The sequence below is a fragment of the Gastrolobium bilobum genome, unplaced genomic scaffold (assembly GCF_033153095.1).
Source record: "Gastrolobium bilobum isolate Gb01-03AN ecotype WA unplaced genomic scaffold, APGP_CSIRO_Gbil_v1 utg19851, whole genome shotgun sequence".
Lineage (NCBI taxonomy): Eukaryota > Viridiplantae > Streptophyta > Magnoliopsida > Fabales > Fabaceae > Gastrolobium > Gastrolobium bilobum.
The window spans coordinates 113,928-132,272 of record NW_026895776.1 but is presented as its reverse complement, the minus strand read 5'-3'; the positions used below and the strand labels follow the sequence as shown (position 1 = coordinate 132,272).

The 18,345-nt window shown below is 30.5% G+C and overlaps 1 protein-coding gene across 1 annotated transcript; it reads left to right on the top strand.

The window, feature by feature from the left end:
- The first annotated feature begins 7,933 nt into the window (after positions 1-7,933).
- On the top strand, positions 7,934-8,821 carry LOC133295794 (uncharacterized). The gene is made up of 3 exons (XM_061494648.1): positions 7,934-8,168; positions 8,314-8,375; positions 8,536-8,821. Exons 1-3 carry the CDS (start codon positions 8,102-8,104, stop codon positions 8,665-8,667), a joined length of 261 nt encoding a protein of 86 aa, XP_061350632.1. The 5' UTR covers positions 7,934-8,101; the 3' UTR covers positions 8,668-8,821.
- The last annotated feature ends 9,524 nt before the right edge of the window (positions 8,822-18,345 follow it).

Sequence of the window (18,345 nt, the reverse complement as noted above, 5' to 3'; positions counted from 1 at the left end):
ATAAGATATATTCAGTTCTTTTTTTTTTAAAAAAAACTTCCAAATCAGTCCAATATTATAATGGTTGAATACTAAGTTTTATGAAAACTGAATGGAATAATATCTATATAAAAAGATAAAATTATTATATTGCATAATTTTCAATTATTTTAAAGATATATATTAATAGATAACTGTCTGTTAAATTAGCATTAATAAACTCAAAAAAAAAAAAAGAATATGGATGGGGGGAGAGGACTAAAGAATTGATTTGGGAAATTTCTCTTTATTTGGAGACTATATATACTTCGATCAATTGTGCTTGTTTTTGTAATAATTAACAATGTTGATACATATAATAAAAGTATGAAAATACTTTGACCACATAAAAAAGAAACAAGATTTCGAACTAGAAAAAGAACGAAAAAGATAGTGGAAAAAAAGTTGGTATAGAAAGTGAAATCCCACTCGGCCCAAAATGTGAAGGCCAAATCCCCATTTGATATGATATGCTAACTTTCTTTAGTGGAAGAGCCTAATTATTTATTGCATACCAAAAAAGTAGCCTTTTTTAATGTATTAATCAAATGTATAGATAGTGACTTGCACTTTAAAAAGTGATAAATTATGCAAATCTCTACTATTTTTAATTGTTTTAAGGATTCAAGCCCAAATAAAATAATACCAAAAGTAGGTTCCAAAAAAAAAAAAAAAAAACTGACAAAAGAACCTCAGAAGAAGCTAACTTTTAAAAATTCTCAAACTTCGTCTTCTTCGAATCATAGTATGGTGCAAGATCCAAGCATTGCTATCGGGACTGCAACATGTCTCTTTCATTTAACTTTAATTATGTAACTAAGTAATTAAATATAAATAAATTGTTGATGAAACATTTTAATAGTTTGTTAATACCAAATAATATAAAATGATATTCGTATACATGTTATTGGGTAGCATCATTTTTAATTTTACATCATTAATATCTAGCCTGCTAAAATTAGATTAGTTTTTGTGAGGATAAATGATTATAACAAACCGCGTGAATGGTTTAACTGATAAAACTTAAAAGCACGGAATCGCTATGATCATATTTCTTTGATCACGCCTGTCTCCCTTTGTTTGCTATCAATAAGAAAAATAGAAAATTAATTATTTTTGCAACTTTATTATCTTTATCCATAATTTGTAGTTAATTATAATTGTAACTTAAGAAGTTAGTAGCGTTCAAAACATTTGCAAAATATAAAGAAGGGAGATGATTTTCTCCTGTTTATGAGAAAATCATCTCTAGCTACTTTCACAAGATTTTTTATTTATTTATTTAAAGATGGTAGTACCTACTATATTGATATGAGAGTGTGGCAGGAGAACAATCTATCCTGTTGTAGCGGAGAGCCTATTTTCTCTGTAAAGTAATGACTAATGACTTCTGTTTATAATTTGATTATTATTAAGGAAAAATGTGTATCATTTTAAAGGATGTTAAGTTGTGTCATTTTAAGTAAGAGAAAAAATGACATAAATTGTGTCATTTAAAAGGACAAATATTTTCCCATTATTATTATTATTATTATTATTATTATTATTTAATGGATGATCAATATCGGTCTTAAAGCAAATTCAAGCAGGCTTTACAGGAAGGGAGAAAGATGAACGATATAAGAAATAATTCTGACTGCATGATGGGGTTATAGCAGATTTCATCCTTTATTTTGTTGTTTAAAATTTAAATAAAAATTTACGTCATTTTAATTAGCAAAATAGGTAGATACCAAAATCCAAACTATTCTGTGTAATAGCATGTATAGAATAGATATAAATAGGAGATGTTGGGCAAGAAACCAAGCAGAAAATTTTCACTATAATAAATAATAATTATAAGTATGAGTGTCTAAACAAACTGGTTCACTTGCTCTGCTCTTGACCTGACTCACAAATACCTATTTTTTTTGAACTGGGTTTAAATACTGACTCACTTTATTTGGATCAGTTTTAGACCTGACTTGTTTTAATAATAACTCATTGACCCAAAACTTGACCCATACCTATTATGTGAAAAAAAGAAAGAAAAAAATCACAATTACATTAAAAGAAAAGATTTAACCTAAAATAATTATGTCAAAAAATTTTATGCAAAATATTTCCATAAAAAATTTACGAAAAATTATTTTAATCAAAATTTGTGACTAAAAATATTTCTGTAAAAAAATTTGACGGAAAAAGTTTTTTGTCAAACTTTTTTACGGAATCTAAATTTCGTCAAAATATTTCACAAAAAACAAATTCATCAAAATTTCGCGAAACACATTTCCATCGAAATTTTTTGACGGAAAAAAATATCATCAAAATTCTTTACAGAATTCAAATTTCGGCGAAAGTTTTCGACGGAAACATTTTCGTCAAAGTTTTTGACAAAAAAAAAAAAATTCGTCGAAATTTTTAGCGAAACATTTCCATCGAAAATTTTCGACTAAGTATTTTGGTCAAGTTTTTTGATAAAAAACATTTCCATCAAAATTTTCAACGGAACACATTTCTGTCAAAAATGTTCGTAAAAACTTTTGACAAAAAATATTTCGATAAAAAAATTTGAGGAAAAAAATATTCTGTCAAAATTCTTTAAAGAATCTAAATTTCGTCGAAATTTTCGTCAGAACACATTCCCATCGAAATTTTGAACGCAAAACATATCGTCAAAATTTTTGACGGAATTCTTTTTTCGTTTAAAACATTTGACGGAGGAAATCATTTTCGTCAAAACTTTTGACGGAAACTAAATTTCGATAGAAAATTTATTTTGTAAAAATTTTCATTAGAGAAAAAATTTCGTCGCTTTTCGACAAAAAGTATTCTGACGAAAAAATAATTTTGTGACGAAATTTTCGTCGTTTGCAACGTAGAAATTTCGACGAAATTTTGTGACGAAACCAAGTCAAAAACGGGTGAGGTCAGATTTGACCCACTTTAGAAACCAAGTCAGGTCAGATCCGACCCAGTTCTGAACTAGTTCAAAAAAATCTAAACCAAGTCAGACCTGACTTGGATCAAATTAAAACGGGTCGAGTCAAAATACCTGACCTATAAAAACCAAGTTGGGTCGAGTCGGCACAAAAATCTGACCCGACCTGACCCATGCACAACCCTAATTATAAGTACTATCTCATATATTTTTATTTAAATAAAGGGAAAAATATTTTCGCAGTTAATGCAGAGAAGTTATCTGCATTTATTCTCAAAACGACGTCGTTTTGGTATTGAAATCTTCAAAAATTATAAATATAAAGACTATTATAACCCTAAAATAAATTAAAATTACAAAAATACCATGATTTCCGTCCCAAAACGACGTCGTATTGGCTTACTGCAGATAATTTATTTGTAGTAACAGCAGAAAAAGCAAACCCTTAAATAAAATTATAAGGCTAAAATATAAGTTACGCCTTTAAACTTTGACCATGTTTTAAATTACCCCCTGTACTTTATAATTGTTTCAATTAACCCCCTGTACTTTATAATTGTTTCAAATCAACAATTCTGTTAAACCTCCTCACATGTGCTATGCCCCAAATCTCAAAAATTTCTTCTCTCTTTTCTTCTACGTTCTCCCATCTCTTATTACTTAATAAAATCAATTGGCTTTTGTTTCTTATGTTTGAAAACTCTCATCAACTGCATACATCATGTCTTGAAACTTGATACATGTTATCAGCCCCACTCAACCCTTCTTTTCTCTGAGTTTTTATCCAAGTACTGGGCACATCACTTCAATGCTTTTGCACTTACAAGTAAATAAATGGACCGTCTAAAGTGGTGTAACTCTTTTGAATAACAAAGGGAACTGATTATATGTAATTTTAATATCTTCTAGCTACAAAGGAGACATAGCTAGTTCTTTTTATGTTTGGTGGTTTTATTTTTGGGGTTGCCACCTGTAGTTTAGCAATTCCCTTCTGCATAGCAGCCCAAGGCAAGCTTTAGAGTTTAACTATAGCTTCTACGTTATTCCACCGTTTTAATCTACCTTAAGCACGTGGACTTCCGGACATAGTTGGACATATATTCCGAGTCCGAGAGGAGTTAATCTTAGATCCTCAACAGAGACATGTATAGCTAAGCTCTTGAAAGGTTTTTCTAAGGAATTGAATCCATAAAGCATCACATTTCCAAATGACCCATATTTTAGCTGTGAAACCTGTTGAATATATTAACAATACAGTCCTATAGGTGAGAACATAGTGTGATAAGAGATGAGAGAACGTAGAAGAAAAGAGTGAAGAAATTTTTAAGATTTGAGACTTAGGGCATGTGAGGAGGTTTAATAGAGTTTGTAAAATTTTTAACAGAATTGTTGATTTGAAACAATTATAAAGTACATGGAGTTAATTGAATCAATTAAAAATATAAGAGGGTAATTTAAAACATGATTAAAGTTGAAAGGGATAATTTATATTTTAGCAATGACAGTTAATGGGACTCCCCAAAAATAATACTTGATATTTTTCCGGTGTATACCTAGATCACCCGCACACAATTAGTTTTACTCACTCTCTTTTAACTGCCCTTTATAGAAATAACTCTAGTGAAAGTTCCCTTCCCCTTGTTCTTTCCTTCTCTGTGCTCTTTATTGGTTTTTTTTTTTAAATATTCTAATTGATTCATCACTTCATAACTAATTTGATTCTAAACGGATCTCTGAATTAAAATTTTAAACACTCCCAAAAATAATATTAAAGAGAATCGAATACAGCTCTTACCTCCACTTGCTCAATTCCCTAACAGAGCTACCATAATTTGTTCTTCTTTGTCTAAATGAGTTCAACCTCTATAGAAGTTATAAACTGTTCTTGTTGGAATATTTTTCTTCCAAAGTTCTACACTACAGCCACTAAACACTGATTGTCATGCTGTCAAAATTTCTTCTTCTCCATTTGAAATATATTTCCACTTCAATTTTATTTGTTCAGCTTCTTGATTAAAAAAATTTAACCAAGCATCAAATATTGGCTTTGCTGTGCCATTTTAAATATGTCGGCATATGGATATCAACTTGTGCCAATTTTTTCACTAATATCGCTTCCACGTCTTTCAGCAGCCAATTATTTCCTTATTTAAATAAATTTTGCAGCAGCTTAGTTTCTTTGATAATTTCATGCATCCATATTTTTACTTTATATTTTTCACTTTTTGTCATTATCTTAATTAATGTGACTGGATCCTTCATAAAACACTGGTGATATGTATTAATTAAATGGATTGAGTTACCGATATATATATATATATATATATATATATATATATATATATATATATTGGTAAAGATTACATTGATATATTTAACATAATATCCTAATCTAATATCTTAGAGTTTTGTTTAGATATTTAATGATAGGTAGAATTGAATCTAATAAAATAAAATGGAACGAGATATACTAAAATATAATTATTATTATTATTATATCATTATTTGAATATTTTCCGATTATGGAGGAAAGTTTTTATTCTATTTTTAAAAAGTAATCTAATGATAAGGAGATTAATAGACAGTAAGTTAATTTTATCCCACAACCCAGATTGGTTGAAGAAAAATAGGGGTATTAGATGAAATGTGATGCAGTTGATTCTATGGTTCCATTTCATTCTATCTTATTTTGTATAATTTAAGCAATGATAACTGATTTCGTTCTATTATATTATCCTTTATATTATTTATTTCTACCAACCCAAAGGTACCCTGAACATTTTCCCCATAAAGTAACTATGGAAAATTCCCCCTAAAACATTTCTATCTATCCCTGAACATTTTCTACCAACCCAAAGGTACCCTGAACATTTTTTCAATTTTTTTTGGAAATTCAAAATTTATTTTTATGTTAAGTAGAAAGCACACAACAAATAAAAAAATGTATGTTAGAGAAAAAGTAAAAAGGCTAAATTTCACATTATTCCTCCAACTATAGGTAGACATGTTTTTCTCTTTTTACATAAGAGAAGATTTGATTTCTACACATAGATTGAATTCTGTGTCAAATTTTTGTTTTTGTTTTCTTTTCTAATTGTTAGCCTTACTTTTTGTCTCAGACAATTTTTCTTATATAAAAGGAGAAAAATATTTTTTTTTTAAAGTTATTATGATGTTTAAAAATTATCAACTCGGTTACCTATGCTTTTAGAAATGTGTGCATAAATCCCTCCATTAACTGTTCATCCACTTCAGTGACCAAAAAATAAAAATAAAAATCATCTTCAACTCAAAAAATTCATCCCTAAACCGACAAGCAGAACACCCGGCAAATCCAAATCGAAAAAAAAAAAGAATTTTTTTTTTTTTATCATAACAAAATGAATCTGGAATATCATTATTGGAAAATATGTTTCTCTTGTCTTTGATAAATTCTGTTAGAAGAAGGTTATATTTATAATTTTTTTTTACAACCTCTTACAATCATATCTTAACACCGTTGATTTCTGTTAATCAACAGTTATCATTTATTGTGAATTAATAATTAATTAATAAATTTAATATACGAAAATAATAACCGTTGATCGATAGAAATCAACGATGTTAAGATATAGTTGTAAAAAAAGTTATAAGTAGAATATTCCTCATTGTCTTATTTAATACACAAAAAGTAAATGAGAATTTTTTTTTTTTTTTTAATGAATTTTATTATTATTTTTATGAGTTACGACAAATTTCACGTAAAATAAAAAATATATTTCCATCATTAATACCCGCGGTTGGGTAGGTAGCCAACTCATTTTGTTTCCTCTATTTAATGCAGTCTTTCTCTTTGTATTTTTTCTTTCTATATGTAGTGTCCATTTATATATATATATATATATATATATATATATATATATATATATATAGGCAAAATGATTTCTGCAGCAGCTGTACCTACAGCAAGCAAGGATCCGCGTCCGGATCTTAGGATATGGCCATGGATCCTGAGTTTTTTTTTTTTTTTAAGTCATGGGACCCACTTTTCTGTGTCAGCTGTAGATAACACTATCTACGGCTGCTGCAGAAATGTTAAGCCCATATATATATATATATATGTTAATAAAATTATATAAGTAGTTATTTACCAAAAAAAAATTAATATAAAATTATATAATAGTTATTTACCAAAAAAAATTAAAATAAAATTATATAAGTAGTTTTGTCCATGATGTTATGAACTTTTTTTAAATATTTAAAGTTAATATTTGATAAAAAGGAGGAATGGATTCTTAGAAGTTTGTGGTGCACTAGAGTCAAAATCAGTACATCAAGGAGAGCCACGTTAGAAAATCTAGCCTTCCTCATACCTTTTAAGAAAAAAAATTAAGTACATACAAATTAAGCAATAAACTATTAATGGATGAGAAAAGATCGATACATTCATTATCTATACAAATTAAATCAGTTGATGATTAGCATATTATTGGGCTGCAAAAGAGTTATTTATTCCTTAAAATATAAAATATTCTTTAAATTAATTAGAAAAGCTATAATTTTAAATATGAAGCAAAAATACCTAAAAGAAACAAATAAATTATACATCAATCAATAATCTAAAACTAGATTCTCCTAAGAGATTTGCATAGAACAGAAAACTAATCTCTTAAGACTAATGAGGGGAATTGTGAAGTTCTTCATCCATAGACAACGAATGCTCCAACCTTTTGTCACTCATAATCAAATCTTAGCCACTGAATGAAACTCTCAAAACTTCATTACCGTTCTTATCTTAGTAAGCATGGAATTCTTTGTAAAAAAAATCCCCTTCAACAATAACCCATTAAACAACGTTGTTTTTTTAAAATATTTTCCCATTACTTTAATATTAAGAAAACACAAGTGTGCAAAGCTCACGAAGCCACTGATCAATGGGCACAGATACGAATGAAGCCTTTTTAAACCAAAGTCGGTTTCCGAAGATTGCTGCTGTATTCATTCAGAATCTGATGCTAATAAATACACTATACCGCCATACGTACCCATCTTTTTAACTCTTTTTAGCTCTGCTTCTAAGTTCTAACCCCTCAAACTCTCTTGTTCCTTTTCCATATTCCACACAATCTCTGCATATATTCACCAATTCCTTTCATACCCATTTCCAAAAGGTTCCAAAAAATAATGGGTCACTCACGTTTAGTCGTGATGCTTCTTGTTTCTTCTCTCCTCTTTCTCTCTTTTGGTTATGGTATGGTATCTCTCCCTCTCTCTACCTTTATTACAGGAACTGATGATGTTTCTTGTTACTACTTTGAATACATGTGTTTTTTTGTTCTTTGTTTTGTTTGATTCCTTCTTGTTGTGATGTTTTCTTTTGGTTGTCAATTTTTAAGGATTCGGGAGGGTGGCACTGATGGAGACTGTTGAGCATAGACATTCTACAACAGGACCAGTGGTTGGTTTTGTTACAATTTTTGTTTTCTTTAATCAGAAAATGATTATATCAATGGAAAAATAAATTAAAATTTAATTTTTTGTTTCCTTTCTTAGTTTAGTTTTGGGCTTTTGGGGCAGAAAATCAATAGGAATCTCTTTTTTTTTTTTTTTCCCTGCAGGAACATGCTGTAAGAATGAGGATGATGTTTGAAACTAAGGATTATGCAGAACCAGAGCCAAATACCAACCCCAAAAATGGGAATATTTTCAGCCCTCCTTCACCAATTGAAACTCCTCCTCCACGGGCTTAAATGCAAGAACAAGATTAGACTTTTACACTGCTTTGTGCCTTTCTGATCGGTTTTTATAAGTGGGGTGTGTAATCACACTCAGCTTGAGTTAAGATCCATGAAGTTGGAATTATGTTAATTGTATTGCTGCTGGTTTATTTTCTTTGGTTTTTCTTGTGCTTTTAGAATGCAATAAATAAGTTGTTTGGTCTTTTTGCACATCCTATGGTTCATTAGTACCGACATATGCTTGGTATGGGAGAATCGGAATACAAGTAATTCATATTATTCAGCTGGTTGGTTTGGCTTCAGTTCAGGAAATTAAAATTAAATTTGTGTTTTCAGCATAATTGTTAATTAGAACCAACATAAAAAATTTGATTCATGGGTTAGTGAAAGGAATGTGTTGGATGCAGTTTCCTGCATGGATCTACTGAGTTCTTACCTCCTTAATTGTGTGTGTATAATAAAAAGGGTACATGAATCCCTTTCTTCCATGAATTATCTGAATGACCAGAGATATATAAATTAATAGTTGACTTACGAGCAAGATTGCATTTTCGATGCATGACTGGCCATATTTTAAGTTTACCAATATGTTGTTAATTATGTTCACGTGCAATCTGGGGTACCATGAGCAGATATATCTCACAGATAAAACAGAATTTCCCCTGATCCACAAGTTATTTATGTAACATTCATGTGTTGGTGCATGTACCCCAACCTTCTAAGAAGATAACTACCCTCTTCCAAGCCCCAAATGAAGTGTTTAAAAAGCATTTCATAGTAGTGATTTATTAGTGGGGTGGGGTAACACGAAATAGGGTCTTCCCTTCTTCACTTGTCAAAAGATATTTTACCTAATAATTGCTTATTTTTTTTAATTAGTTTGTTGTTGTTTACTATGCGCTGACTATTTAGTCAACTAAAATTTGTTGGGTTGAAATATCACATTCTTTGAATTTTAGGGCAATTGAAAATATTAAATATGGACGCCATTTTACAGGCTTGACTAAATAATTCATGTTAATGCTATAATCTACTTATTATCATGTTAAAAATCTGTTTTGAGAGAATTAGTAATTTATGAAGAATTTCAATTATTTTTCTTAGAAAATGAAAATTCTCTTTTTTTAAGCTGATAAAAAACGAGAACATAAATTTTATCTAATGTGAATTATGAGATGGTTACAAATAAATTTTGAGAAGATAGTGATTGTCATGGTGTCAAAATTTATTCCTTCCCTCATAGGCTATAGCCGAAATATTATTCAAATTTTTTTTTAGGGATATTTCAACTTTTATTTGGCTTCTTCGTTGAAAGCATTTTTCCAAGCATTAAATAACTTGTGCGGATAGTATATTATGTCTTTTTTTTTCATATTTACTTAATTACTTACTCTTTTCAATATTATTAAATTAGAATTTTAAATTGAGATTCTAATCGAACTATAAAAATAGTAAATAAAGTAAGTATATAAAAAGAATATAATATCCTACCCCTAACTTATGCATCTTAAATATTTCGGCTACATATGAATTCATTTGCGCCACTTTTTTTCGACCTTTGTGCCATCTTAAATATTTTTGGCTTCATATGCATTAACTTAAGCCAATTTTCTTCTATCAATTTTGGCTTCCACATCCTTCTATAGCCGATTATTTCTTCTTTAAAAAATTATTCAATAACTTTTTTTTTATAATTGTATTTGTAGATAATTCTCATTTTCTCTAAATTCTTCATGCACGTGTCTTATTCAGTTTTACATGCGTCCACCGCCCAGTTTTTCATTTTCTTCCACTTTTTTATCTTCATCTTAATTAAAGTGACTAGACCGATCAGGTATATCTCAAGACATTGTGGCAATTGAGTAGCGTAATGACTAATGTAATATATTCATCCAAATTTTTTTTGACTAATGTAATATATGTAATAAGCCTTGTGTAAATACCATCATTCTTTTGTTTATAATAATATATGGATAACAAATGATGGTAGTTCAGTTGACGTATGAGAGCTGAATAGGTGGGGTCAAAGTATGTATTTGATCCTCCACAGTATTATCTTTGGGAGAAATTTAAAGCTTTAATCTTAGATCCGCTTCGAATCGGACTAGTCGCGAAGCGATAAACCGATTAAAATATTTTCAAAAAATAATAATAATATATGGATTCGATGTCTCTACCGAGTTCATTGATCATTATGGGAGTTCATAGGCTTGCTAGCATGGGCGGTTCCAGAGAGTTAGAGTGGGTCGCCATACCCTTAAAATTGAAAATAAAAATAAAAATTAAGTTATGTGAGTTTATAAGTTCAATGCAAAATCTGATCCTGATTATTTTTCCTCATTTACTCTCATAATCTTAGTTCACTACTGGAAAAGTTGCGAATAGCAAGGGAAATTTGCAAGGGAAAAATTCCCTTGCAAGCTGCGACGGAATTTGCAAGGGAAAAACAATTGCGAGGGAAAATAGGTAAGATTTCCGTTTCTACATTTCCGTCGCAGAATCCCTTGCAGTTCGGTCGCAATTCCCTCGCAATTTGCAAGGGAAATTGAATCCCTTGCAAGAATCATAAGTCTGCGACGGAGACAGCGAGGGAAAAAATTGGCGACGGAAGTTCCCTCGCAAAATTTAGGATCTGAAAATTGCAACTGAAATTCGCAATTTTCCTTACAAATTCCCTCGCAAATTGCGAGGGAATATATTCCCTCCCAAATTGCGAGGGAAAGAGGGAATATATTCCCTCACAAAATTCAAATATAATATATAAATCAAATTTAAAAGGGACAAGGGCATAAATTGGTCGCCGCATCATGCGTATGAGAAAAAATCATTAAATATGTCGTTGCATCTTTTATGGCAGACATTGAGTGCATGTAGTGACAGTAGTGCCTATGTGAGCTAGTCATAGGAAAGATAAGACTCTGTTGATATTTAAGGTGTGTGTAAAAATTGTTCAATAATGAAAAACAGATAAAAATGTCTGAAAGATTCATGTTCCAACCACCCTCGTCGTCATCACTGTACAAATTAAATGAAAAGTGACACATGCTTCCGATGCCACCAAAAAGGGCATTGGTCTTTGTAGTTGGGCTTTAACCACTTAATTAAAAGTCAAGTCCAGCCCAATAAAGAAAGCTAGAGTTCCCAATTCAAGATGTTCAGCAGCCTTTTGAACGTGCATGAATAACATTTTGAAGACAAGGGAGTATGAAAATCAGTCATTATAAGAGAAAATAGAGAGAGAGCCATTTCAGAAACTTCACAGGAGAATTGAGGAAGGAGAAATCTTTGATCATTTTATGATATATCTTTCATCTACCGTTCGGTCCAGCTGAGATTCTGTTAGTAGCTATACCAGAAATTCTAAACCAAAGTGGTTTGTGTGTACGATTCTACTGCAGGCAACAATCTTGAGATAATGTTTTTTTTTCTTAAGTTTATCGTTGGATCGTGTTGAAATACTTTAAGCAAGGGTTACACTCATTATACTTCATATTTAACGGTCAGTTTGTCGATTGGAGCTTACCCGCGCACACACACACACACACATAACTTTGAATGTGCGTGAGTATCATTTTACTGACAAGAAAATACAAACAAAATCAATCAGCTTGTATGCATATAGGGTGTAACCCTTGCTTAAAGTATTTTGTCACCACTTTGAATGTGCGTGAGTAGCATTTTACCGAAACCTGGCCGGGTTTTAGGGGTCGATGTGCATGTAAGTTTTAAAACACTGCTTTATATGGTGAGAAGGAAACATAAACAGAAAACACATGAATATATTGTTAATTTCTATTTTCTCTTTATATGACCCCATATTTTCATATCAGTATACGTGATAAAATTATCTTGTACAATATGAATAATATTAACCTCACACACACATATATAATTTTAGATTTTGGCAATCCTATGTTTACCAAAAAAAAGTTGGTGAAATTTTTAAATTTAGAAATTTCATAGTCATTTGTGAGGGAAAGTAATTAAGTTTTAAGATTTCTTATAACTATTGTGAGTGTAAGACTCACAAGATGAAACGATATTTTATTTGATTTCTGCCGGTAAACTCAATGCATAGTTAATTCTATTATATTTTCAATCTCTATTCTATTAATATTTTATTTTAAACATTTAACTTACTGTTTTTTAATAATGTATTTTCATATGAGCTTAAAAGGATGAGGGTGTCCCACTCTCAGATGCAGGAGCAATTGCATGCTACGAAGGAGCAATTGCATGCTACGACAGAGCAACTAACTCAGCAAGCGGACTTTATGAAGCAGCAAGTTGACATTATGAAACAAATGCAGGAACAACTCCGACTTTTAATGCAGGACAAGGAAGCCAACTGCAACAAGTCGAAGGGACCGGCGCCGGATGATGACCCTGATGATGATGATGACTTTGCTAGAATTTTAGAGGCATACTAGTTGTTGTTTGTATGTTTTACTTCTTTAAGGACTTCAGAGATATATCAGATATTTTTTGTATGTTTTATTTTGTTTAGAACTTTAGAGACATTTTAGTTGTAGATTTTATGGTTGTTGTTGTTCACTTTTGTTGATATACTATTTAATTTTAATTTAATTATTTATCTAGTATTTTTTTGGATTTCTGTTGCTATTTATGTATTTATGTTCATTTGGAATCCTTGTTGTTTATAGGAAAATTAAGAAAATTTTAATACATTTTTTTTATTTTAATTCCAGAATTTGTGGCGGAAACTTTTAAAATTCCCTTGCAAAATTCGTAGCATTTTGCGAGGGAAAATCAAGATTTTCCTTTGCAAAATTCGTAGCATTTTGCGAGGGAAAATCAAAATGTTCCCTTGCAAAATTCGTAGCATTTTGCGAGGGAAAATCGAAATGTTCCCTTGCAAATTTTGCAACGGAAATTTAATACACTCCTTGCAAATTCTGCTACGGAAAATTGCAAGGAAAATTATACTCGACATTTCCGTCGCAATCTGCGACGGAAAGACACTGTAGATAGGTCTGTTATTTGCGAGGGAAATTTACTTTTTTGCAAGGGAACTTTTCCGTAGCAATTTGCGAGGGAATTTTCATATGACAAATTTCCCTTGCAAATTTATTTGCGACGAGGGTTTAGCGAGGGACGGTGTTCCCTCGCAAATTCCGTCGCAGACAGTTTTTGCAAGGGAATTTGGCTGTTTTGCAAGGGAATTTTTCCCTTGCTGATTGTGAATTTTCTAGTAGTGGTTGGATATGGCAACACAAAATATGATATTCTTGTAAACTTATTAAATTCACCATAATATGTGATTATTTTTAATCTATATTTGTTTGTGTAAGATCAATTAAATTGTATGAGACAAAATAAATAGTGCTTCCAACAATCTTCACGTACAATCAGTTTGCATTCTGTCAATTAAGATCTAACGAAATGACAAGATGGTTATTTCATGAATTTTTTGAAAAACAATTTACCTCAACAATGTGACTATTTGTTTTGCTTCTCAATATCCTTGTTAAAATAATTTATAGCTGGATTTAACTGCCATGTTTCAAAGAAACTTAATCTTGACATGTGAAATATCAGTTTTATATAGTAATTTTCTGATGTTGTGATCTCTTGAGGTGATTCCTAAACAGCCAAGCTTTGAGGAAATGAGAGACCTTTACATGCTATATCACTATTTAAATCATTATAATTTTGTTATCAAAAAAAAAAAAATCATTATAATTTATGGTTCTAGATATCGGTCATCTTCTATGTCTATAATTGATGATTATCTAGCATTTTTAAAAGCATAGAGTTGTGTGTATTATTGACAAGCTTATAGGTTCTTTTCCTGTACATTTCACTAGTTACATTTCCTTGCTCAGCTCACTCAATGAAATAGAGATTCGATTTATACCAATGCAAAGATAACTAGTGTTGTTTTCAAAGCTAGAGTAAGTTTACCTTGTTGCTTCACTTGATTTCCCTTACCTTTATTTTGATGATAAAAGAAACCATGAGATGGGGGATATTGAACCATCTCTTCCGACTCTTTTTCAAATTTGATAAATGTTGGTTGAGATGAATTGTCTTATGTAAACTTAAGCTCACTTATAACATATTCGAATTTAACCAGAGAGTAAAAGACTGCATAAGAAAACATTCACACAACTATTCAAGCATAAATATGTAGAAATGAGTGTTTTATAGACAACAAAAGAATATCTTCCTTTGTCTTGTCTTTAAGACCTTATTTTACTTTGATTCTAGAGTCTATTATTTTTAGAAGGAGACGTCGAAATAGTAATTCATCCTCTGAATAACTCATTTCATTGTTCTGAATTTATTTGTTTACAGTTTCTCTGAAAAACATTGTATTGTTTGTTAGTTATTGCTTTACTCATTTTGCCTGTTACAAATATCAGTAAAGTATATTAAATCATGAAGAGATTATTCAACTTATTTTAGAGTTTCCGTTGTATCTATTGCTAGGTATTTTATATGGCCTGGTCATTGACTCTATCTTGGTGTGCATCATATATGTTGACTATTGTTGACAATCTTCAAAAGACCAACATGCCAAGAGCTTTGTTCCTTATATTGGGAGGCTTGTCAGTCGAGTTTACTCTCTTTACCTTTTAATTTTAAATGATTATTTTAATCATGAAAAATAAAAAAATATTTAATTTTTCGTCTCCCACATAAAAAAAAAAAAATCGTCCTTGGTCGGTCAAGCTTTGACACATCATGAACTAAATTACCTGGCTCATGAATTATTGGGTCATTAGGGGTGTCAATATGGGTTTTGAAACGCGGGTCGACCCGCGACACGACACGAAAATTCGTGTTCGGGTTGACCCGTAAAAAAATTCGTGTCGTGTTCGTGTTGGAAAAAATGACACGCAAAAAATTCGTGTCGTGTTCTTGTTTATGAATTCGTGTTCGTGTCGACCCGTATTATTTTTAATTTTTATTTTTTTTTATTTTTTTTTATTATTTTTTAATTTTTTATTTATTTTCGATCTATTTTTTTAATTGTTTTTGTCAATTACCGTTTTGTCCCCTATTTTGCGTGTTATTCGTGTCGTGTCGTGTCAACCCGCAAAAAATTCGTGTCGTATCAGTGTTGAAGATTTTGACACGAATGAAAATTCGTGTCGTGTTCGTGTTGATGTATTCGTGTCGTGTCAAATTCGTGTCGTGTCAACCCATATTGACACCCCTATGGGTCATGATCTAAGTTTTTTGGATATATGAAATATGTGGTTGTCATGTGCCTGAATCTTTGGAAAAACTCCATTGAAATTTGATTTGTTGTTTTGGGGTGGAATGTTAAATTTTTTATAGCTTAATAAAAGAAAAAATGCGTTAATGATACGAATTCAATTGTCTCAATCACAATGAAGAAATACATATGAAGTATTTAAGACTCTAAGTCTATTTATACAATTATTTGTGTTAACTAGCTAACTAACTTAGACTTTCTAAACCAACTAATAAATCACTTACGGCTTTTTGACTCTTATAATTCTTTAATAATAATTAATTATCAAATTGACTTTCATTTTAAACTATTTTAAAAATTTAATCCCCTCAAAAAATATAACATCAATCTGCCCATGTTTGACCATTGACCACCAAGCCTATCCAAGTACACCTCTCTCTACCCGAGTATATTTTAAAATTTTTGACCTACCCGAGTAAGGAGGGGTGTACCCGAGTATTGTTCTTGGTGCTGGGAATTTACCTGGATAGAAAGGGATGTACCCGAATAAATCTCCACGTCCTCAACTTTCAAGAAGATGGCTCTCACTGAAGAACCCCAAGAAGTACAATACTCTCCCTCATTCCTCGGTGCCCTTCTATGTGAAGAGAAAGATACCTTTGAGGACGATTTTGATGCAAACGGTGTTGAGGTTGAGACCAATAACAATGACCCATCTGTGGGAAAGTTGCAATCTTTGCCTTTGGTTTTGCTGGACAATGACTTGTTTTGGGAAAATGAGGAACTTGTCTCCTTAATCTCAAAAGAGGGAGAGACCCATTTGTGTTCTTGTAATCTCATTGCTAATGGAACACTAGAAGGGCCTCGTGTTGAGGCTATGAGTTGGAAGATGTGGAGATTTACTCGGGTACACCTCTTTCTACTCGGGTAAATAATTCAAGCAAATTTTTCAGTACCAAGAACAATACTCGGGTACACCCCTCCCTACCTGGGTAGATAAAAAATTTCAAGATATACCCGGGTAAGGAGAGGTGTACCCGAGTAGGCTTAGTGGTCAACAGTCAAACATGGACATATTGGTGTTATATTTTTCGAGGAAGTTAAATTTTCAAAATAACTTATAATGAAAGTTAATTTTATAATTAATTATTAATAAAAGATTATAAGGGTTAAAAAGCCATCACTTACTTTTCATCAGTTAACGTCTTATCTAGGATTCTACGTCTTATTTATACAATTATGTTATCTAACTCCAATAGATAGTTAGCTCATTAATATAAGTTTTTTTTGTAATGAAAAAACAGTATTGTGTAATTAACTATAACTTGACTTTCTAAATAAACCAATTAATACATCACTTATCGCATTAGTTTACGTTTAAAAATCAACATGGCACAAAAGGGTGTTTTTATTCAAATAATCATATTTTTATCATGTTTAATTTCATAAAAGATAAATTAAACCTAGGAAGAGAAAAATAAAAGAGAAAAAAGGAAAAGATAAAATATACATGGTAAACACATATTGAATCCAAATACAAATTTCGTGTTATTGACTACTGCGCTGCGTATCTGACAGATGAGATTGGCCCAAAAACTATCTAGGTCCAACACTTATAATTGATGTTTTAAGCTAATTGAACTCGAGTCGTTTTTTTTTTTTTTTTATTTATATATCAATCTTACCCCAATTAATTTGGGATAAAGGTGTTGTTGATGTTGATGTTGATGTTGATTTTGATATATCAATTTTAATTATTTCTTTAAGGTAAGTCAGTTTTCGGATATCTTTATAAATTTTAACTTTTTGACATGGTTACCAGACTAATTTTGAGTTGGGTATCTCATCACTCACCAAAAAAGTATTTGATGGCAATTGAATTCAGATTTCCTCCCCACTTAATATTTTTTTGATCTTTATAAGCTTCAAAATCAAGTTTGTTCGGTTTTAAAAACAAAAAAAAGTCATGCTTAATGAATATGATTGATAATTAATTTAGAATAATATTTAAAAATTTAGATATTTATTTTGATGCATTGATTTAAACCTGTATCCAATGAATTTTAGGGGGTTGTATTGAATTAAGATTTTCAAAGATTTTTTTGAGATAATTTTTTTTATAGATTTTGAAAGACTACTTAGAATTGGAGAGAAGGCTTTTTTAAAAGACTTTTTTAATTTTTACAATCAAGGTTTCATAAGATTAGATTTAAAAGAATTTTAATAGAATTCATAATATTTGAAAGGACCTATAGATTTATAAGATTTTAAAAACTTTATGTATTTTTAACAAAGGAGAGTTTATAATTACTACCTATTTTTCTTACTACTTCTTATTACCAAATCTTAACCATTGATTTTCTTCAATCTAACAGTTATAATTTATTGGGTTATACTTATTAATTAATTATTAATTTTCAATAAATTATAACCGTTAGATTGACGGAAATCAACGATTAAGATTTGATAGTAAGAAGTAGTAAGAAAAAGAGGTAGTAAGTATA

Excerpts from the sequence above, each read along its gene's own strand:
- LOC133295794 (XM_061494648.1), top strand. The coding sequence starts at position 8,102 with ATGGGTCACTCACGTTTAGTCGTGATGCTTCTTGTTTCTTCTCTCCTC. Across the intron at positions 8,169-8,313 it reads CTTTCTCTCTTTTGGTTATG|GATTCGGGAGGGTGGCACTG; the intron begins GTATGGTATCTC and ends TCAATTTTTAAG. Across the intron at positions 8,376-8,535 it reads ATTCTACAACAGGACCAGTG|GAACATGCTGTAAGAATGAG; the intron begins GTTGGTTTTGTT and ends TTTTCCCTGCAG.